Source organism: Chiloscyllium plagiosum, chromosome 18 (assembly GCF_004010195.1).
Source record: "Chiloscyllium plagiosum isolate BGI_BamShark_2017 chromosome 18, ASM401019v2, whole genome shotgun sequence".
Lineage (NCBI taxonomy): Eukaryota > Metazoa > Chordata > Chondrichthyes > Orectolobiformes > Hemiscylliidae > Chiloscyllium > Chiloscyllium plagiosum.
The window spans coordinates 33,231,490-33,250,770 of NC_057727.1; the positions used below are offsets into that span (position 1 = coordinate 33,231,490).

The 19,281-nt window shown below is 41.1% G+C and overlaps 1 protein-coding gene across 34 annotated transcripts in view; it reads left to right on the forward strand.

Annotated features, from left to right (window-relative positions):
* slmapa (sarcolemma associated protein a) overlaps window positions 1-19,281 on the forward strand; it is a 256,792-nt gene that overhangs the window by 142,259 nt on the left and 95,252 nt on the right. For 13 of the 34 annotated variants that reach the window (XM_043708126.1, XM_043708125.1, XM_043708136.1 and 10 more), the window contains one exon: window positions 16,857-16,928. The exons of 16 other annotated variants lie outside the window; for them this stretch is intronic. In XM_043708126.1, the coding sequence (XP_043564061.1) occupies window positions 16,857-16,928 (72 nt within the window). The remainder of the gene's footprint in view (window positions 1-16,856; window positions 16,929-19,281) is intronic. 5 more of the 34 variants (XM_043708129.1, XM_043708133.1, XM_043708139.1 and 2 more) reach the window with 1 other exon arrangement.

The following is a 19,281-nucleotide window of genomic DNA, read 5'->3' on the forward strand; positions in this document are numbered from 1 at the left end:
CATCCTTGTAAATCTTTTCTGAACCCTTTCAATTTTCACAACATCCTTCCGATAGGAAGGAGACCAGAATTGCAATATTTCAAAAGTGACCTAACCAATGTCCTGTACAGCCGCAACATGACCTCCCAACTCCTGTACTCAATACTCTGACCAATAAAAGGAAAGCATACCAAACGCCTTCTTCACTATCCTATCTACCTGCGACTCCACTTTCAAGGAGTTATGAACCTGCACTCCAAGGTCTCTTTGTTCAGCAACACTCCCTAGGACCTGACCATTAAGTGTATCAGTCCTGCTAAGATTTGTTTCCCAAAATGCAGCACCTCGCATTTATCTAAATTAAACTACATCTGCCACTCTCAGCCGATTGGCCCATCTGATCAAGATCCTGTTGTAAACCGAGGTAAACTTCTTCACTGTCCACTGCACCTCCAATTTTGGTGTCATCTGCAAACTTACTACCTGTACCTCTTATATAAATGACAAAAAGTAGTGGACTCAGCACCGATCTTTGTGGCACTCCACTGGTCACAGGCCTCCAGTCTGAAAATTAACCCTCCACCACCACCCTCTGTCTTCTACCTTTGAGCCAGTTCTGTATCCAAATGGCTAGTTCTCCCTGTATTCCATGAGATCTAACCTTGCTAATCAGTCTCCCGTGGGGAACCTTGTTGAATGCCGTACTGAAGCTCATAAAAATCACGTCTACTGCTCTGCACTCATCAATCCTCTTTGTTACTTCTTCAAAGAAACTCAATCAATTTTGTGAGACATGGTTTCCCGCGCACAAAGCCATGTTGACTATCCCTAATCCGTCTTTGCCTTTCCAAATACATGTGCATCCTGTCCCTCAGGATTCCCTCCAACAACTTGTGAAACTTAAAAGGGTTCAGAAAAGATTTACAAGGATATTGCCAGGGTTGGAGGATTTGAACTATAGGAAGAGGTTGAAGAAGCTAGGGCTGTTTTCCCTGGAGCGTCAGAGGCTGAGGGTTTACAATATCATGAGGTGCATGGAAAAGATAAATAGGCCAAGTCTTTTCCCTGGGGTGAGGGAGTCCAGAAGTAGAGGGCATAGGTTTAAGCTGAGAAGGATAAGATATAAAAGGGATTAAAGGGGCATTTTTTTCACACAGAGGGTGGTACGTGTATGGAATGAGCTGCCAGAGGAAGTGGTGGAGACTAGTACAATTGCAACATTTAAAAGGCATCTGGATGAGTATTTGAATTGGAAGGGTTTGGACGGATATGGGCCGGGTGCTGGCAGGTGGGACGAGATTGGGTTGGAATATCTGGTTGGCATGGACGAGTTGGACTGAATGGTCTGTTTCCGTGCTGTACATCTCTGTGACTCTATGACTTTAACTTGCCCACCACCAACGTCCAGCTCACTGGTCTGTAGTTCCCTGGGTTGTCCTTACTACTTCTCTTAAACAGTGGCACCACGTTAATCAACCTCCTGTCTTCCAGAACCCCACCTGTGACTATCGATGATACAAATATCTCAGTAAGAGGCCCAGCAATCACTTCCTTAGCTTCCCACAGAGTTCTAGGGTACACCTGATGAGGTCCTAGGGATTTATCCACTTTTATGCATTTCAAGACATCGCGCACTTCCTCCTCTGTAATATGAACATTTTTCAAGATGTCACCACCTACTTCCCCACATTCTATATCTTCCATGTCCTAGCTTGGGTTTCTTGTGCTAGGGTTTTGTTGATAGAGGTGAACAGTGAATGTAACGGCACTGTTCACCTCTATGGACAAAACCCTAGCCAGAGAAACAATAGCCAACCTGCTGGACATACAGAACAGACAACAGGACGTTGAACCTATCAACAAAGACGGCATACTCAAACTACTGGACCTGTGCCTCACAACACACTTCACATTCAACAACCAAATGTATGAACAAATCAAGGGCTCACCCATCTCTGGACTCCTAGTAGAAGCGGTATTGCAAAGATTAGAACAAACAGTCTTACCGCAAATTCAACCCAAACTCTGGGTCAGATATGTGGATGACACCTTTGTAATCATTAAAAACACAGAAATAGAGAACACACACCAGATCATCAACGCCACACTCACAGGAATCCGATTCACTAGAGAGGAAGAAAAGGACAACCAACTCCCATTCCTAGACGAGATGGTACAGAGAACACCTAACAGAGAATTCACCACAAAGGTATACAGGAAAGCCACACACACAGACCAAGCCCTGAACTGCGAAAGCAACCACCCCAACACACACAAAAGAAGTTGCATCAAGACACTGTTCAAAAGGGCTACAACACACTGCAGTACACCAAAACTGCAAAAAGAGGAAGAAGAACACCTATCCAATGTATTCGCCAAAAATGGATACCCGTGCAATTTCATCAACGGATGCCTAAGGGAAAGACAAAGGAACGAGGACATGCCGCAACCCACACTACCACACATCAAGAGCATTTCCGAACTGACAGCCAGACTACTGCGACCACTAGGACTCATAACAGCACACAAACCAACAGCCACTCTCAGACAACAACTCACCAGAACAAAGGACCCGATACCCAGCATGAGCAAAACCAATGTAGTGTACAAAATCCCATGCAAGGACTGCACAAAACACTACATAGGACAAACAGGAAAACAGCTAACGATCCGCATCCATGAACACCAACTAGCCACGAAACGACACAACCAGCTATCCTTAATAGCCACACATGCAGATGACAAGCAACATGAGTTCAACTGGGACAACACTACTATTATAGGACAAGCCAAACAGAACAGCCAGGGAATTCCTAGAGGCATGGCACTCATCCACAGATTCAATCAATAAGCACATCGACCTGGACCCAATATACCGACCACTGCAACGGACAGCTGGAACTGACAACCGGAAACTGCAGAGACTAACCACTTTAAATGCCGGAGGAAACCTCACAGAAGCGCTTCACAGGAGGCTCCCAAGCACTGAGGATGTCACCTAGACAGGGGACGAAACGTCTGCAACACAAATTCCCAGCTCGGCCAATCGAACCACAACAACGAGCACCCGAGCTACAAATCTTCTCACAAATTTTGAATTACTCTTTTGTCCTTAATGTATTTGCAAAAATCCTTTGGATTCTCCTTAACTCTATTTGCCAAAGCTATCTGCTCATAGCCTCTTTTTGCCCTCCTGATTTCCCTCTTAAGGATTCACTTGATCTCTTCTGTTTGTACCTGACCTGTGCTTCCTTTCCTTAACCAAACCTTCAATTTCTTAAGTCATCCAGCCTTCCCTGTACCTTTCAGCCTTTTCTTTCACCCTAACAGCAACATACTGTCTCTGGACTCTCATCTCATTTTTAAAGGCTTCCCATTTTCTAGCCGTCCCTTTACCTGCGAACATCTGCCCCCAATCAGCTTTTGAAAGTTCTTGCCTAATACTGTCAAAATTAGCGTTCTTCCAGTTTAAAACTTCAACTTTTAGATCTGGTCTACTCTTTTCCATCACTATTTTATAACTAATAGAATTATGGTCGCTGGCCCCAAAGTGCTCCCCCACTGACACCTCAGTCACCTGCCCTGCTTTATTTCCCAAGAGTTGGTCAAGTTTTGCACTTTGTCTAGTAGGTACATCCACACACTGAATCAGAAAATGTTCTTGTACATGCTTAACAAATTCCTTTCCATCTAAACCGTTAACGCTATGGCAGTCCCAGTCTATGTTTGGAAAGTTAAAATCCTCTACCATAACCACCCTATTATTCTCACAGATAACTGAGATCGCCTGACAAATTTGTTTCTCAATTTCCTGCTGACTGTTAGGGGGTCTAACTCATTATTGAGTCCAGATTTCTCTACTCTGTTTGATCAAGACTTTTGTCCATTACTAAGTGAGATATACTCTTATCTTCATAGTCAGCAGTAACTTTTAAAAGAAATTTAACCTCAACAGAATGAATGACCTCACTGGTTTTCATGTTTTAAGAAAAGCTTTTACTGTAGCAGGTAGTGTAAAATCGTAGTTTTTTAAAATTCATTTGTGGGATTTCATTGTTACCCATGCCTAATTTCCTTTGAGCTGTGTGGCATGATATGGCATTTCAGAGAGTAGCCACATTGTTCTGGTCCTGAAGTCACAAGAAATCACACCAGGTATGATTGACAGATTTCATTTCCTGAAAGACATCAACAGTGAGAGTTCCATGAAACGTAGGCTAGCCTATAATTCCAGAACGTTTCAAATTCCATTTAATTTTGAACATGTTTCCGTGGTGAGTACTAAATAAATCAAATACAATTAACATGATATTTGTCAAATATTGTCAAAAATTATGCTGCTGGCATAATTTTTATCCTTGTTGGCTTTCTGGGCATTGCCCCACCAACGCAGCTATGTCAGCATGAAATTTACATCCTGAAAATTTCAACAGAATACTTACTGTTCTACTTTTATTTATACTCGAGTTTTCCTACACTGTTTCGGATCTTCAATGTTTTTGTACTTCTGCAACCAAACCTAGGTGCACCACAGCTCTTGGGAATTAATTTTGATGCTCTTTCATTTCCTGTCAAATCTGAGAGATTTCTTGGGGGTTCTTCCACTAGCATCGAACTGGGTGAACTTACGAATTTAGCTTTAACAATCCATGACTGTGCCCTTCCCAAATCAAGTATGAGTTTCACTGCATTCTTAGTGATTCCAAATCCGAAACACTCCGAGTGGTGTTCTGTTGCTAGTTCATAGCTTTTACATAGCTTCTCTATCTACCTGGCAAAGCTGTTTTCAAGCCACCTGTGTGTGTCTATGAGAAAACACCCAAATAAAATTCAAAACTGGAGAAGAACTTTCCTTCGATTCATTTGATTGACAATGTGGTGCACCCAGGATGTTCCAGATAAAGATTTAAACTAATTTCCTCCAATTCCCAAATCTTACTTCTGTTCTAGGAAATCCTATGAGTAATTTGAATTCCATATTAAAATAGATGTAGACAGTCTGTGTCAAATTGTCTGAAACCAACACTTCTGGAGTCCATGTATTGCAGAAGATATTCACAAGTTTTCAATTGTCATCCCATTTTGACAAATGAACTCTGTGCACGCCTGACCACTTCGAATGAGTGTCCACCATGTCTAAAACATAGAGCCCATGATAGAACCAGCATAGTCTGCATGTAACCAAGTCTTGAGTTTACCTGGCCATTCCCATAAATGTGCGGGAGCTGCTGGCATAATTTTTATCCTTGTTGGCATTCTGGGCATTGCCCCACCAACGCAGCTATGTCAGCATCCAATCTTGCCCACCAAACATGATGTCTTGCAAACATCTTCATTTTGGAGACCCCTGGAAGACCCTAGTGGAGTTCAGTCAATATCTGATGGCGACCTTTGCTTGGGACAATCACACTTGCTTCCCATAATAATATGCCATCTTCTATGGTGATCTAGCTCACTGTGTCCAGAAAGGTTTCAATCAACTAGGCAAAAGTGAGGACTGCAGATGCTGGAAACCAGAGTTTAGATCAGAGTGGTGCTGGAAAAGCACAGCAGATCAGGCAGCATCCAAGGAGCAGGAAAATCGATGTTTCGGGCAAAAGCCTTTCATCAGGAATAGAGGCAGGAAACCTCCAGGGTGGAGAGATAAATGGAGTGGGGATGGGGCTGGGGAGAAGTAGATCACTTGAGGTACTTGGAAAATACATTTTTCCCTTCTAAGGTGTACTATCACTTTGAAGAAACATTTGAGCACATTACCAAAGATCTCTAAATGCAAATGCTCTTTATTTGTCTTCCCAGTTATTAGCATGTCATCCAGAGAAATGGCAACCTTGGCCCCATTGATAATCCCTCGACTTTCCTAAAAAGTGCTCAGGTGTTTAATTCGGCCTTCGTTCACTTCAGTTCACTTCACTCTAATCAAAAAATGGTGAGCCGATCAAGTTGAATCTTTCTCATTCAATTTTGCCCCATTAAGCTTGGGGTCTTTTACTACAGTCCCAAGCCTTTACTACAATCAATGGTAACTTATCCAGTTGCTTCTATAAGAGACTAGAACCAAAGTTGTGCCCTTAATCTATAGAGGTTTCCCGGTATAGGTTCTCAGCCTGGCCAAGGTCTTATCCCAGCCTTTGAGTTCTTACTCAGTTCAGGTTTAGATAGACAGCTTTGGTGTCTCCAGTCTACCTACCAGCAGCACCACTACCTGCCAGCCTGGATCCTCGAAAATTTTAACCGTTTGATCGAGCTTCGCTTTGTTTTAGGGTTTTGCCATGGGTTGACCTGTTCAGGATCTCCTGGGTAAGACCAATCAATTGTATTGACTCAAGTGGCCTTCCCCAAGCTCAGTAGCCTGATGAGGGTGTCCATTTCCATCAGCACATCCTGTAATTCATAAGCTCAGTTTGCTACATTTCTAATGACAAAGCCAGCTGTAGTGCCTGTTTGAAATCCAGTTGGACTTCAGCTACAAGGTCCTTTTGCATGGGTACATCATTGATCCCGCATACTAAACGGTGTCTCAACATCTCACTTAGGGTTAAATCAATATAACATGCCTTTGCCAGTCATCTTAACCTTGGCAAAAATCCTGAAATGGATTCCCCGATTCTTGAACTGTTGAGTAAAATCAATAGCATCTCAGAATTAGAGGAGGATTAGTGTTGTAATATTCCTCAACTAAATCTCTCAACTTTTGAAAGATTTTAGTATCTAGTGCCTCAGGAAAAGTTAGGCTCCTAATAACCGAAAAAGGTGTGAGTCCACACACTGTCAGGAGAATTATTCAGTGCTTTTCATCTGCCCCAATGTCATTTGCCCAAGAAAAATAACACATTCTTGCCACATACTAGGCCCAGTCTTAGATGGCAGGATTGAATGGGTCACCCTTCCCAAATAGCAGTGTGATGCCAGAAATGTTAACCCCCATTCAAAGACAAATATTGTGAGCAAATATCTTCAGGGGCATGTTTTTCTTTTGATATTGAAATAACTCCACAAAGGCCAGTATTCCATCACCAAGTCACCCTTTATTTACATGTGCACAGTACATGACACTGACCCATGTTAGCTCCTAGCTGGCACCTAGAGTGAGCAGAACCCCTATGTATATCTGTCAACCAGGACTCTCTGATTGGGCCAGGTTAGCAGCCGCAATCAGGGAATTCCTATTCAAAGAAGTCCAATTGCTGACCTCGTTCCAGTCACTATACCGATCAGTTGTAACTTTGGGTGAGAAATAGCCTGTTATTCTAAGATTCATCCTCACAGACTCTGCAGTGTCAAATATGGAGCTGATCTTGCTCTAATTCAGTGATTCTCAACCGTTTTTTTTGGCCATAGCCCTCCTAGGAGCTCTTCTCGGGTTCCAGGCCCCACTTTCAATTAGGGATACAATGTGAACAGGTAGACAGAAAATCATTTATTTTTGAACACCAAGAAGACTTGAACATTCTGACATACTGGACAAAACTTTTTTTAAAAAAAAACCTTCTGAAATTGAATCATGACTGACTCAGAAGTGAGGCTGTGTGGGAGAGTCTTCAGCAATTAATTTATCAGGTGTGCCGAATTCAAACTGTGTGTTGGAAAGGTGTCGTAAATAGGAGGGAAACTATTGACTCCAATGAAGGTTGTAGCTTAGGTATTTCATCGGTTCAGTTAGCAGGGACCCCATAAACTATTGAGACTCCCCTTCTCACAGTTTTCAGTCTATGGCCCTCTCCAAATGTGCCAGGGCACATATGGCCCTGTGTTGAGAATGACTGCTCTAATTGATCATTCCTTAGAGAGAGACACACTCCCTGATCCTTGGCTGAAGGTACAGGTCCTAGTGATAAGCAATGTCTGCACCACTCGTTCCCAGACCCTGTCCTGTGCCATAAACTCTTTTGTCATAAACTCTTTTGTCATTTAATCTTAACTGTCTTCCAGCCTTTCCAAGACTCTCCTTTGTCTTTTCACCCTCCTCCCAACTTTCACTTGATGCAAACCTTATCATTTTTTCAGTTCTAATGAGAATTAATCAACTTGAAGTATTAATTCTGCTTCTTTCTGCACAGGTGCCAGTGTGAGAATTTCGTGCATTTTCAATTTTTGTTAAGATTACCTGTCTATATTTTGTTTTTATGTTTTATGATTTCTATGTTCTAATATTCACTGTCCTTAGTTACAAACCCAAGTATCTCCCACTTGTACCAGCTTCAAACATTTGTGAATACGTACCACCAGGTCCTTCTACTTTTGTTCTCCAGATGTCGGCTAGTATCATGCTCATTATATGAAGGTGCCGATGTTGGATGGGGTGGACAAAGTTAAAAATCACTCAATGCCAGGTTATAGTCCAACAGGTTTAATTGGAAGTACCAGCTTTTGGAGCACTGCTTCTTCATCAGGTAGCTAGTGGGGCAAGATCATAGGACATGGAATTTACAGCAAAATCCCAGAACTTCTTTCAAGTTACATTCCCGAGATAACTTAAGATAACATTTTATAAAAAGAAAGGTGACATCTCAGCTCAGTGCATTAAAGGTGTGAGATTAGAGTCTGTCTGTTTTCCAACCTTGAGTCAGACTGGTTCTTTTTCCAAATTAGACATTGATGAAATGTCACACGGACTGACTGCCTACAGATTGTGTGCTTTTTAACACAATAGAATGTATCTGTAAATACAAATCTCAAAATACAAATTCACCCCATAGACATATATGTGTGCATGTGAGGGAGAGAGTGTGTCTGTGTGGGTGCATGCTTGATAGAGTGTGTGCATGAGTGTGTCTGCATGTGAGGGGGGGAGAGTGTGTGTGTGAGAGTCGGGGGGGGGGTGGGGGGGAAGAGTGTGGGTGCGTGCTTGATAAAGTGTGTGAGTGTGCCTATGAGAGGGTGTGCATATGTGACATTTTATCAATTCCTACTATGGAAAAATAACCCAGTCTGAATCAAGGTTGGGATACTGATAGACTCTAACCTCATACCTTTAATGCATTGTCTAAGCTGAGATGTCACCTTTCTTTTTATAAAACCTTAAGTTATCTCGGGAATGCGACTTGAAAGAAGTTCTGGGATTTACATGTTGATGAATCACGGCCTGCAGTCCCATTTGAGATGATTAAAGACTTAGATTTGTTCACTGCATCACATCAGTTGTACGGCACTTCGATCTTTTGCTATAAATTCTGTCATCTGATCCTGCCCATTTGCTACCTGATGAAGGAGCAGCAGACCGAAAACTTGTACTTCCAAATACAGCTGTTGGACTATAAACTGGTAGCGGGTTTTGAGAAGATTTGTAGCTCATGTTGAGGTTCTGGATGTAGGTTTGCTCGCTGAGCTGGAAGGTTTATTTTCAAATGTTTCATCACTATACTGGGTAATATCTTCAGTGAGTTTCTGAATGAAGCACTGGTGGTGTTACTGATGGGTAACCCAAGGAAACTCAAACATATAAATAGAAAGCGGGCTACTCCATCGGCGCTTCATTTGGAGGCTCACTGAAGATGTTATCTAGTATGGTGATGAAATGTCTAAAAACGAATCTTCTAGCTTAGCGAGCAAACCTACGTCCTGAACCTCAACCTGGTGTGACTTTTAAGGCTATCGTGCTCACTAATTAGCATCTGAACATGTTGGTATTGAACTCCTGACACCTACATCCAGGTTATTTACAAATAACAAGGAAAGGAATGGTCTTAACAACAATCTCACTGCCCTTTAACCAATCATAAAGTTGCGCAGTGCGAAGAAAGTTTAGAGCCCCTAACATCATATTCATAGCTCCAGAATGCAACAGCATGTATAAGTGCATGTTCCCACAGTAACTTGAAGTTCCTGAGTAATTTGTAATATTCACACCGTCAGAATTCTGATTTTACACTCATCCCCACCTCACCATGTTCCTCCTACCAAAATATATCACTTCATATTTTATTCCATTAAAATTAATCTGCCACTTGTCTGCCATAATTCTTCTTCACTACCATCTTCACATTTAGCAATACATCCAAGTTGTGTGTCATCTGCAAATTTTAAATTATGTTGTTTATAGCCAACTTGAGGCCATTAATGTATATAAGGAAAAGTAGCAGTCTAAGTACCAGTACTTAAGAAACCCCACTGTGTACTTCACTACTATTTGGGAAAAAGATTGTTCAGAACACTTTCTGGGGAAAATGTTATGCCCTCCTCTGTGGCACATTTGGGGAGTAGGGAGGCATTTAATCAGGTAAGAATGTCGTATTTGGGAAACCTGCTAGATACATGACTCCACCCTGATTAAATGGATGGCCTTCCTAATCCATTGCCAATTGAGGGCCGTATGTGGACAACAAATGCTCACTAAGGGACTCATTGTAATGCTGCTGTGTTGGGTGGGGGCTCATCACGAAGCTAGCACAGCAAGCAAAGGCTAATGTATTTGTTTCAGGCTCCCAACTTTTGTTCAAAGACAGTGCCTGATGGAGGGACTTAGCATCTGGAAGAGGACAAGGCCATGACAAGCCATTGTCCTGCTCCTACTGACATTTCCCCTCATCATGTTGCCATGGGATGGCCTGAGTGGCATAAGGTACAGCAGGCTTTCTCTAAACAAGACATCAAGGAAGTTTCACTGGCTGTTCAGCCAATGGCTAAGAGCTCCATCATCTCCACAATATTCCTTCTCTTGTTTTCTGTATGCTAGTCAACTTTGCAGCGATACTGACATTTTCTCCTTTATTCTATGGATCTAATTTTGTTGTTCAGTCTCTATTTTTCAATATTTCTTCATGAAATGTGAATATCGCCGACTCGGCCTGCATTTTGTTTTGGGAACATGGTAGTGAGCTACCTTCTCAAATCACTGTAGTCCTTCACGTTTAGGTAAACTACAGTGCTGTTAGGGAGTTCCAGGATTTTGAACCAGTGTCAATGAAATAATGGAGACATAGCTCCAAGTCAAGATAGTGTGTGGATTGGAGGGAACTTCACAGGTGCTGTGCTGTTATACCATCCCATTGAAGGAGAGTTTGTGAGCTACTGCAGTACATCTCGTTGATGATATGCACTGCTGTCACTGTGTTGGTAGTGAAGAGAGTGAATATTGAAGATGGTAGATTGATCGCCAGTCAAGCAGGATGCTTTTTCCTTGATTGTGTCATGTTTCTTGAGTGTTGCTGGAGCTTCACCCATTCAGGAAGGTGAAGAATATTCCATCAAACCCCTGACTTGTGCCTTGCAGATAGTGCTGAAAATGTGTTGCTGGAAAAGCGCAGCAGGTCAGGCAGCATCCAGGGAATAGGAGAATCGACGTTTCGGGCATAAGCCCTTCTTCAGGAATGATTCCTGAAGAAGGGCTTATGCCCGAAACGTCGATTCTCCTGTTCCCTGGATGCTGCCTGACCTGCTGCGCTTTTCCAGCAACACATTTTCAGCTCTGATCTCCAGCATCTGCAGTCCTCACTTTCTCCTTGCAGATAGTGGACAGACATTAGGAAGACAGGAGGTGAGTTACTCGCCATAGAATTCCTAGTTACAGATCTGCTCATGCTGCTACAATCTAGATACATGGCTTTGTCCAGTTCAGTTCTGCTCAATAGTAACCCACAGGATGTTGACACTGGGGAATTATGTGTTGGTCATGACATTGAATGTCATGGCATGAGGGTTAGATTCACTTTTGTTAGAGTTGGTCATTTTCTGATACTTGAGTGGCACGAATGTTAATTGCTACTTATAAGTCCAAGGCTGGATGTTTTCCAGATCTTGCTGTACATCTTCACTGACCCCTTACAAATAGTGCTGATTAATGTGCAATTATCAGTAAGTATCTCCACTTCTGGCCTCTCTGGTAGAGGGAAAGTTATTGATGACGCAATTGAAGATAGTTGGGCCATGGTCATTAACCTGAGGAATTCAGGGAAGAGGATGGCATAGCAGTAATGTGGCTGAACTGGTAACCCAGAGTCCCAACTAGTGGGTTCAAATCCAGTCATAGCAATTGGTAGGATTTATAATCAATTGATCACATTTGGTTGTAATGGATGTAGTCTATGAAATTATACGTGATTGTTGAAAAAGACTATTTTGGCACTGTGGTACTGTCTGTACTTCTGAGCCAGGTTAATGTTCCACCTGCTTCAAAAGTGTGTAAAAATCAAAAGTGTGTAAAAACATCTCTGAACAGGTCACTTAGAATGTATCTACCCTGAGGAATTCCTGCCATGATGTCATTGCACTGAGATGACAACCTCCAAAAACCATAGGCATTTTTCTTCTAGGTATGACTGCAACCAACATAGAGTTTTACCCAGGTTGCCATTGAGTCTAGTTTTACTCTGGCTCCTTGATATTCTCCTCAGTCAAAGGCTGCTTTGGTAACAAGTGCACTCACTCCCGCCTCACCTCCAGAGTTCAGCTCTTCTATATATGTTTAGGCAAAGGCTGCAATGAGTTCAGAAGCCAAGTGGCCTTGGTGGACCCCAAGGTGAGTAGCAGTGAGCAAGTTATTCTTTTGCAAATAGCCTTTGCCTGTTAGTTGCGTTGTCTCCCACTACTTCCATCATTTTACTGATGATTAAGCATCGGCTGATAAAGCAGTAACTTGCCAGATTTGATTTGTCTTGCTTTTTGTAGACAGTATATATCTGGGCAATTTTCCAAATTGTTGGATAGATGTCGTATGTCCCACATTTTGGAAATCTATGTGTACACATCAGTTAAACAACCCACATCATTATCATCATTAGCTTATCAAAGCCGGAGACACTCTCTGATGATGTTACCTAGTCATGGCAACGAACCATCTGAAAACAAACATTCCAGCTCAGCGGGCTAACTTAAATACATATGCAAATTAGTTAAACACAATGTGCCTTTAATAAGCAAAAACAGGAATTGCTGGAAAAGCTCAACAGGTCTGGCACAATCTGTGGAGAGAAATCATCAGAGTTAAGATTTCAGGTCCAGTGACCCTTCTTCATATCTCCAGTTCTGAATTTAATTAACATACTACTGTCCAAGTGACTATTAAAAGACTCCAGCCCCCATACTTAAAGCAAAAAGTGTAGCCTGGCCATTGATTAATAAGGTTATCTTGGATATATTTTAGAAGCTCTTTGCTGTCATTGTCCTTTCCACCTTTATCTTTCCCCTGTATATATTTGGCTAATTGAAATCCCCTATTATTAGTACTCTGTTACCTGTCCAAAATTTGCTTTCCAGCTTTCTCTCCCAACTCCTCATTATTTTAGCAATATGTGCTGTGGCATAGTAGAAGCAGCTCCATCCTATTGTTTATGGCTAATCTCGAAGTGCATGATGTTGGTATTGCATACCTGGAATAATTTATTTCTGCAAGTGAACGTTGGCTTCCCCAGTCATCAGAGTCTTTGATATTTGTTATTTTAGTAATGTTGCCTTGGATGCCTGGTCCTGAATAGTGTGTTTGTCCTCCACTGAGCATTTCATAGTTTGAAGTGCATTCTTCCTAAAATGCTTAGAGCTTGCTGGGTGACAGTATTTTTCATGAAACATGTCATAAACATACATGGATAATTTTAAACATTCTATAAATGAAGCAATGTTTCCTCCACAGTTATCCATACCTATCAGTTAAAATTCTGAGCATTGACATTAAAAGCTCTTAGAGCAAATATATTCTACATATATGCATAGCTTTAAGTTGGGGCTTTCCAAAATGGGAGTTGGGACCCCAAGTGATGTACAAGCATAAAGATTCGATGTTGTGAGATCTAAGGCAGCACTGGCCTCCATGAAGTTCAGATCCACATCACAACAGCCATACACCCATTCTAACAGGCAGGTTCTGTTAGTTCTCAGTGAGGATGATGTCAGTTTTGAAAGTCTTAAAGTAGGGTCACATTTGGGAAACACATTTAGGAATTTCATGTTTCAAACAAAGTTGCCCCTGACTCTTCTGAACTGAAAACACAAGCCTAGTCTTTCCAAGATTTCCTCAAAAGACAATCCACCCATTCCAGGTATCAGTCTAGTAATCTTTATACCCGATATTCCTGAAGCATAAATCCTTTTGCAATAAACTGTTCCCTCCTATTAGCTTTCCTAATTACTTGCTTTACTTACATACTAATCTATTATGGTTCATGCTCTTCAACACCCAGATCCCTCTGCACCTCCAATTTCTGTAATCTCTCTCCATTTAGAAAAAATGCTTCTTTTACATTTATGTAATCATTAGCCTTGTGCAGAGTATAGTGCGCGATTACCCAAATGACTAGCTGAACTACATGAGAAGTCATGTCTATCTCCATAATGCATAAACTAATGGCGTTTTTAGAAGTTTTATCTATGGGATAAACACTATAATTCAAAGCTTTTTTCTGTTGCATTTTTGCAAATCCTTAGGATTGCATTCCTGCTTATGCCTGAAATGTCAATTCTCCTGCTCCTTGGATGCTGCCTGAACAGCTGTACTTTTCCAGCTCCACACTCTGACTCTGATCGCCAGCATCTGCAGTCTTTGCTTTCTCCGTACTTGTATATTTGTATGGGAGGGGAAAGGTCATTATGATTTGCTTGAAAAAGTGGTTGAGTTCAACTTTACAGGCATAGTGATGTATCTAACTGAATTGCTAACTTGTGCATCTTATTGGTGGATGAATTTAATTTCAGTAGTTTTTTTTCTGAAGGCAGTTTATTTGTCAAAATGTCTTTACCTTCTTTTCTATTAAATGTAATGACAATAAATAGAACATGTTTAGTGATTTATAGAGTTTATTTGTTTCTCCTGGTACTTCTTGAAAATTGGTTCAGCTTTTTTTTACCAATTTAAATGAAATCTGCATCTCTGTTGAGGAAATGCAAAACAGTAGAGAAGACCCAAGAGTTGTGTCACAGCTGAAGTTTTTTCAGGGAGAGAGATGCTTCATTTCTGTGAAATAAGGCATTCTCTAATCTAGCCTGCCTAATGGTAGTAATAAGTCCATAAAACGTTTATTCATTATCTGACCCTTCAAAGAGAAATACATTCTTCTGGGTACTGTAAATATTCAAATAACTTTCTACTGTCTATCAGTAATGAATGCATGGAACAAAACAAATGTAGCTTTGTTTGAACTAGGGTGATTATGTGGCTTGTGAGGGCCCTTACTGCTGAAGTGAGAGATTTAAAGTCTTTCTTTGCAAAGAGATGTGTTTTTTATTTTGCTGTAACTGCTGAATCAGACTTCTCTAGTACTGTGGTTTGTTGTGTTTTTTTTATTTGACCTATATTTCTAATCAACCTGTTCAGAGATATTATTACGCACCTCTGGAGCAGGTAGGGCTTGAACCTGGGCCTCGTGGTCCAGGGATAGGGATGCTACCACTGCACTACAAGAAATCCCGAAGGTTTGTTGTTATTAAAGCATAATGATATGTATTATTTGGAAACAGGTATTAAACCCATAAGATTAATAGGGAAATTTGAAATTTGTTGCGAGCTTTCCATGGAATAAATTTATCATGTGCTCAATGCTGCACTACACTTTGTGTTTCACAGTTTTACAGAATTTATCTTTTGGCTTTTTGTCAATGCCATGAACCTATTAGTCAACAACACCCTCCATTTAATAATGATGAATTCATTGGATGGTATTTCTGACCTTATGTACAGAGCTTTCTGACCTGAAATACTAGTGATCATGTTACCACTTGCAGTGTAGAAATCACATAACACAGTTTTCTTAGATAATTTTCAAACGCTATCAAATTAGGCCTTCACACCTTTAAATAGGCCTGACCTGTGGATCAACAGCAGTTGTTAGATATTGTAAAGGGTGGAATGTAGAATTGTTGACTGCTTAAGATTTGGTCTTGAGTAGTGCTTCTTTTACTGTAATATTTAACCAACAAGTTACAGTGATGATACCAGCTGTGAGCTATTTTCACATCAGTGTCAATGTGGTAAAATGGAAGAAGAGAAAACTTGAAAGAAAATGAATTAATTGAATCAGTGCTTATGCAACCGAACATTTTTTTTTCTCCTGAGAAAGCAATAGATCAGTACTGAAAGGATTGAATATTTTGAATGAAATTGAAAAAATTAACATGTTGTGAAGTAGAAGAAATTCAATGGCAAGGAAAGCCATGACAGTTCACAATGCTGCTTCTCTGTTAATTTGCTCCTATTGCCTTGCCCTCGTGAAAGATGTGATTTCATAATATTAATCAAATCACAAAACTTATAAATTTAATTCCTGTTTTGTTTTCTGAGTTACCTCCTCCATCATCATGATAGTCGTGAAGCTGCAATTAGCTCCACTCCGTGAGTTTAGGAGAGGGAGAATTAACCCAGGTTCCCACTTCTGGAAGTGGCATATCCAACTAGGATACTAGAGGCACCAGAACAGATGCTAAAGATATTATTAAAGAAATTAATATCTAACAATTTCTTCCATTTTGACATAACTGTTATAAGATTGAAATTAACTAAAACTATTCCATTGAACGTTCTTACTTTCTTTGTAGATGTTTGTCTTTGAGACAAAAATGAAAGTAGAGTGGACAATTGATATTACATGGAGACCAGAGTACTGAACTTGGGTTTTCTTGTAAGCCATTTTAGTTTTAAGTAATTATATTTTTGACTCAATTTTAACTTGGTTTTTACTTGTCCACCCACATTTGAAATATATGAAAGGAAAATGCTAATACATGTATGTTTTAATGTTGCAATTCTTTACTTTTTTTGACCAAGTCAGCGGTGAAAACAAATTAAATGTATGAAAACCATGTTTGAACTGTTATCCATTTCAAACACACTGAAAACATCACACCACAACCTGTTTGGGTTAACAGCCAAGCATTCTTTTCTGATATATTCTTAGTAAAATACTTCACTAAAACTTTAAGTTAATATCTCATAACTTCTTTTTGAATTGCAGACAAGTTGAAAGCCCCACTGGACACAACTGAGAACAATAGGATTTCAAATATGGAAGGTAAAAGGCATATTTGTGAGTAATGGGAAATAATTCTGTATATCAAACAAGTCAGTTGAGGCCAAGTATCACTTAGACTTATCACAGGTATGCTTTGGAGATTGCTGGGTTCCCTGGCATCAGCCAACATGTCAGCATTGTGCAGGTGATATCACCAGGACTATTGCTGATTCCTACCATCACTCTGCTAACAATTGAGTAGAAGCTTTATTCTGGATGACCATGTACATTAACAGTTAGGTAGCATAGATGCACTGAAACAATTTAGCTAGGAGAGTGGCTCTCCTACATGTCTTTTGCTGGTTTGTTGCTCACTCATTCAATTGTGCCCAAGACATGGGCAGAAGCTCAGTACAACACACAATAAACTGATTAAGCTAGTCACAAGTAATCCTGATAGTTGATATATTTGGAGAAAGACAGACAGGATCATGCATTCGGCACTTCCTGGTCAAAAAGGCTTGCATATCTCACATGATAGTCATCCTTAAATACAGGCCAGGAAAATGTATTGACTTTATGCATTGTATGCAGGGAGTGTTGGCCTGAAATATGGGAAAGATTGGTGGTATGCGGATTGTCGATACTATGCATTGTCTAAATGCTGAGGGTCTACAGTGTACCATAAATCTGTCAAACATAGCAATGCCTTCTTTCAACTTCCTTGCCACTAACTGGATCAAATTACAGTTCCAATTCGATTGCTGAGTAGCTGGTGTTCAAATACAGGTCCAATTCCCTGAATTGTTTGTACACTAGATGACATAATGTTGCCCATAGAAGCATACAACAAAATCCTTATCTTGTCCACAACTCTAAACTTGGTCATGTTGCGGCTGAACAGGGCATTGGTTAGGCCACTGTTGGAATATGGCATGCAGTTCTGGTCTCCTTCCTACCGGAAAGATGTTGTGAAACTTGAAAGGGTTCAGAAAAGATTTACAAGGATGCTGCCAGAGTTGGAGAATTTGAACTGTAGGGAGAGGTTGAATAGGCTGGGGCTGTTTTTCCCTGGCGCATTGGATGCTGAGGGGTGACCATAGAGGTCTACAAAATCATGAGGGGCATGGATAGGATAAATAGGCAAAGTCTCTTCCCTGGGGTGGGGGGAGTCCAGAACTAGAGGGCATAGGTTTAGGGTGAGAGGGGAAAGATATAAAAGAGACCTAAGGGGCAACGTTTTCACAGAGAGTAGTACGTGTATGGAATGAGCTGCTAGAGGAAGTAGTGGAGGCTGGTACAATTGCAACATTTAAAAGGCATCTGGATGGGTATATGAATAGGAAGGGTTTAGAGGAATATGGGCTGGGTGCTGGCAGGTGGGACTAGATTGGGTTGGGATATTTGGTCAGCATGGATGGGTTGGACCAAAGGGTCTGTTTCCATGCTGTACATCTCTATGACTCTATGGTGCTGTATTCAATAAAATTACAGTTTAGCTTCTACCTCAATTTCATTTTCTATCATATCTCCATATCCTTTGATTCCTTTAGTGTCCAAAATTCTGTCACAGGATTTTCTTTTGATATTCATCCACGGGATGTAGGTATTGTTGTCTGGACCAGTGTTGTTGCCCATCCCTAACTGCCATTGAAATGTTGAACCACTGCAGTCAACAGTCACTAGTTACACTATTGTAACTGGGAGTTCCAGGGTTTTGACCCAACTATAGTGATGGAATGTGAGTTGAAGGGGAATTTCCAGGTCATGATGTGTACATCTATCTGCTGCCTCTGTCTTTCTAGCTAGTAGAAGTTACAGTTGGAGTTTGCTATTGAAAATAATCTTGATGGGTTGCTGCAATGCATCTTGTAAATGTTGCCACTGTGCATCAATAATGGACAGAATGAATGTACAAGGTAAATAAGTATTTATCAAGCAGGTCAAGCTGGTCATTTTTATATGTATGATGATTACCTCTTTGTATGTTGCAATTATGTGGGCAAGTGGAGAGTATTCATTATACAGGAGAATCGACGTTTCGGGCATAAGCCCTTCTTCAGGAATGAGGAAAGTTTGTCCAGCAGGCTAAGATAAAAGGTAGGGAGGAGGGACTTGGGGGAGGGGCGTCGGAAATGTGATAGGTGGAAAGAGGTCAAGGTGAGGGTGATAGGTCAGACTGGGGTGGGGGCAGAGAGGTCGGGAAGAAGATTGCAGGTTAGGAAGGCGGTGCTGAATTCGATGGATTTGACTGAGACAAGGTAGGGGGATTTCCGACGCCCCTCCCCCAAGTCCCTCCTCCCTACCTTTTATCTTAGCCTGCTAGACAAACTTTCCTCATTCCTGAAGAAGGGCTTATGCCCGAAACGTCGATTCTCCTGTTCCCTGGATGCTGCCTGACCTGCTGCGCTTTTCCAGCAACACATTT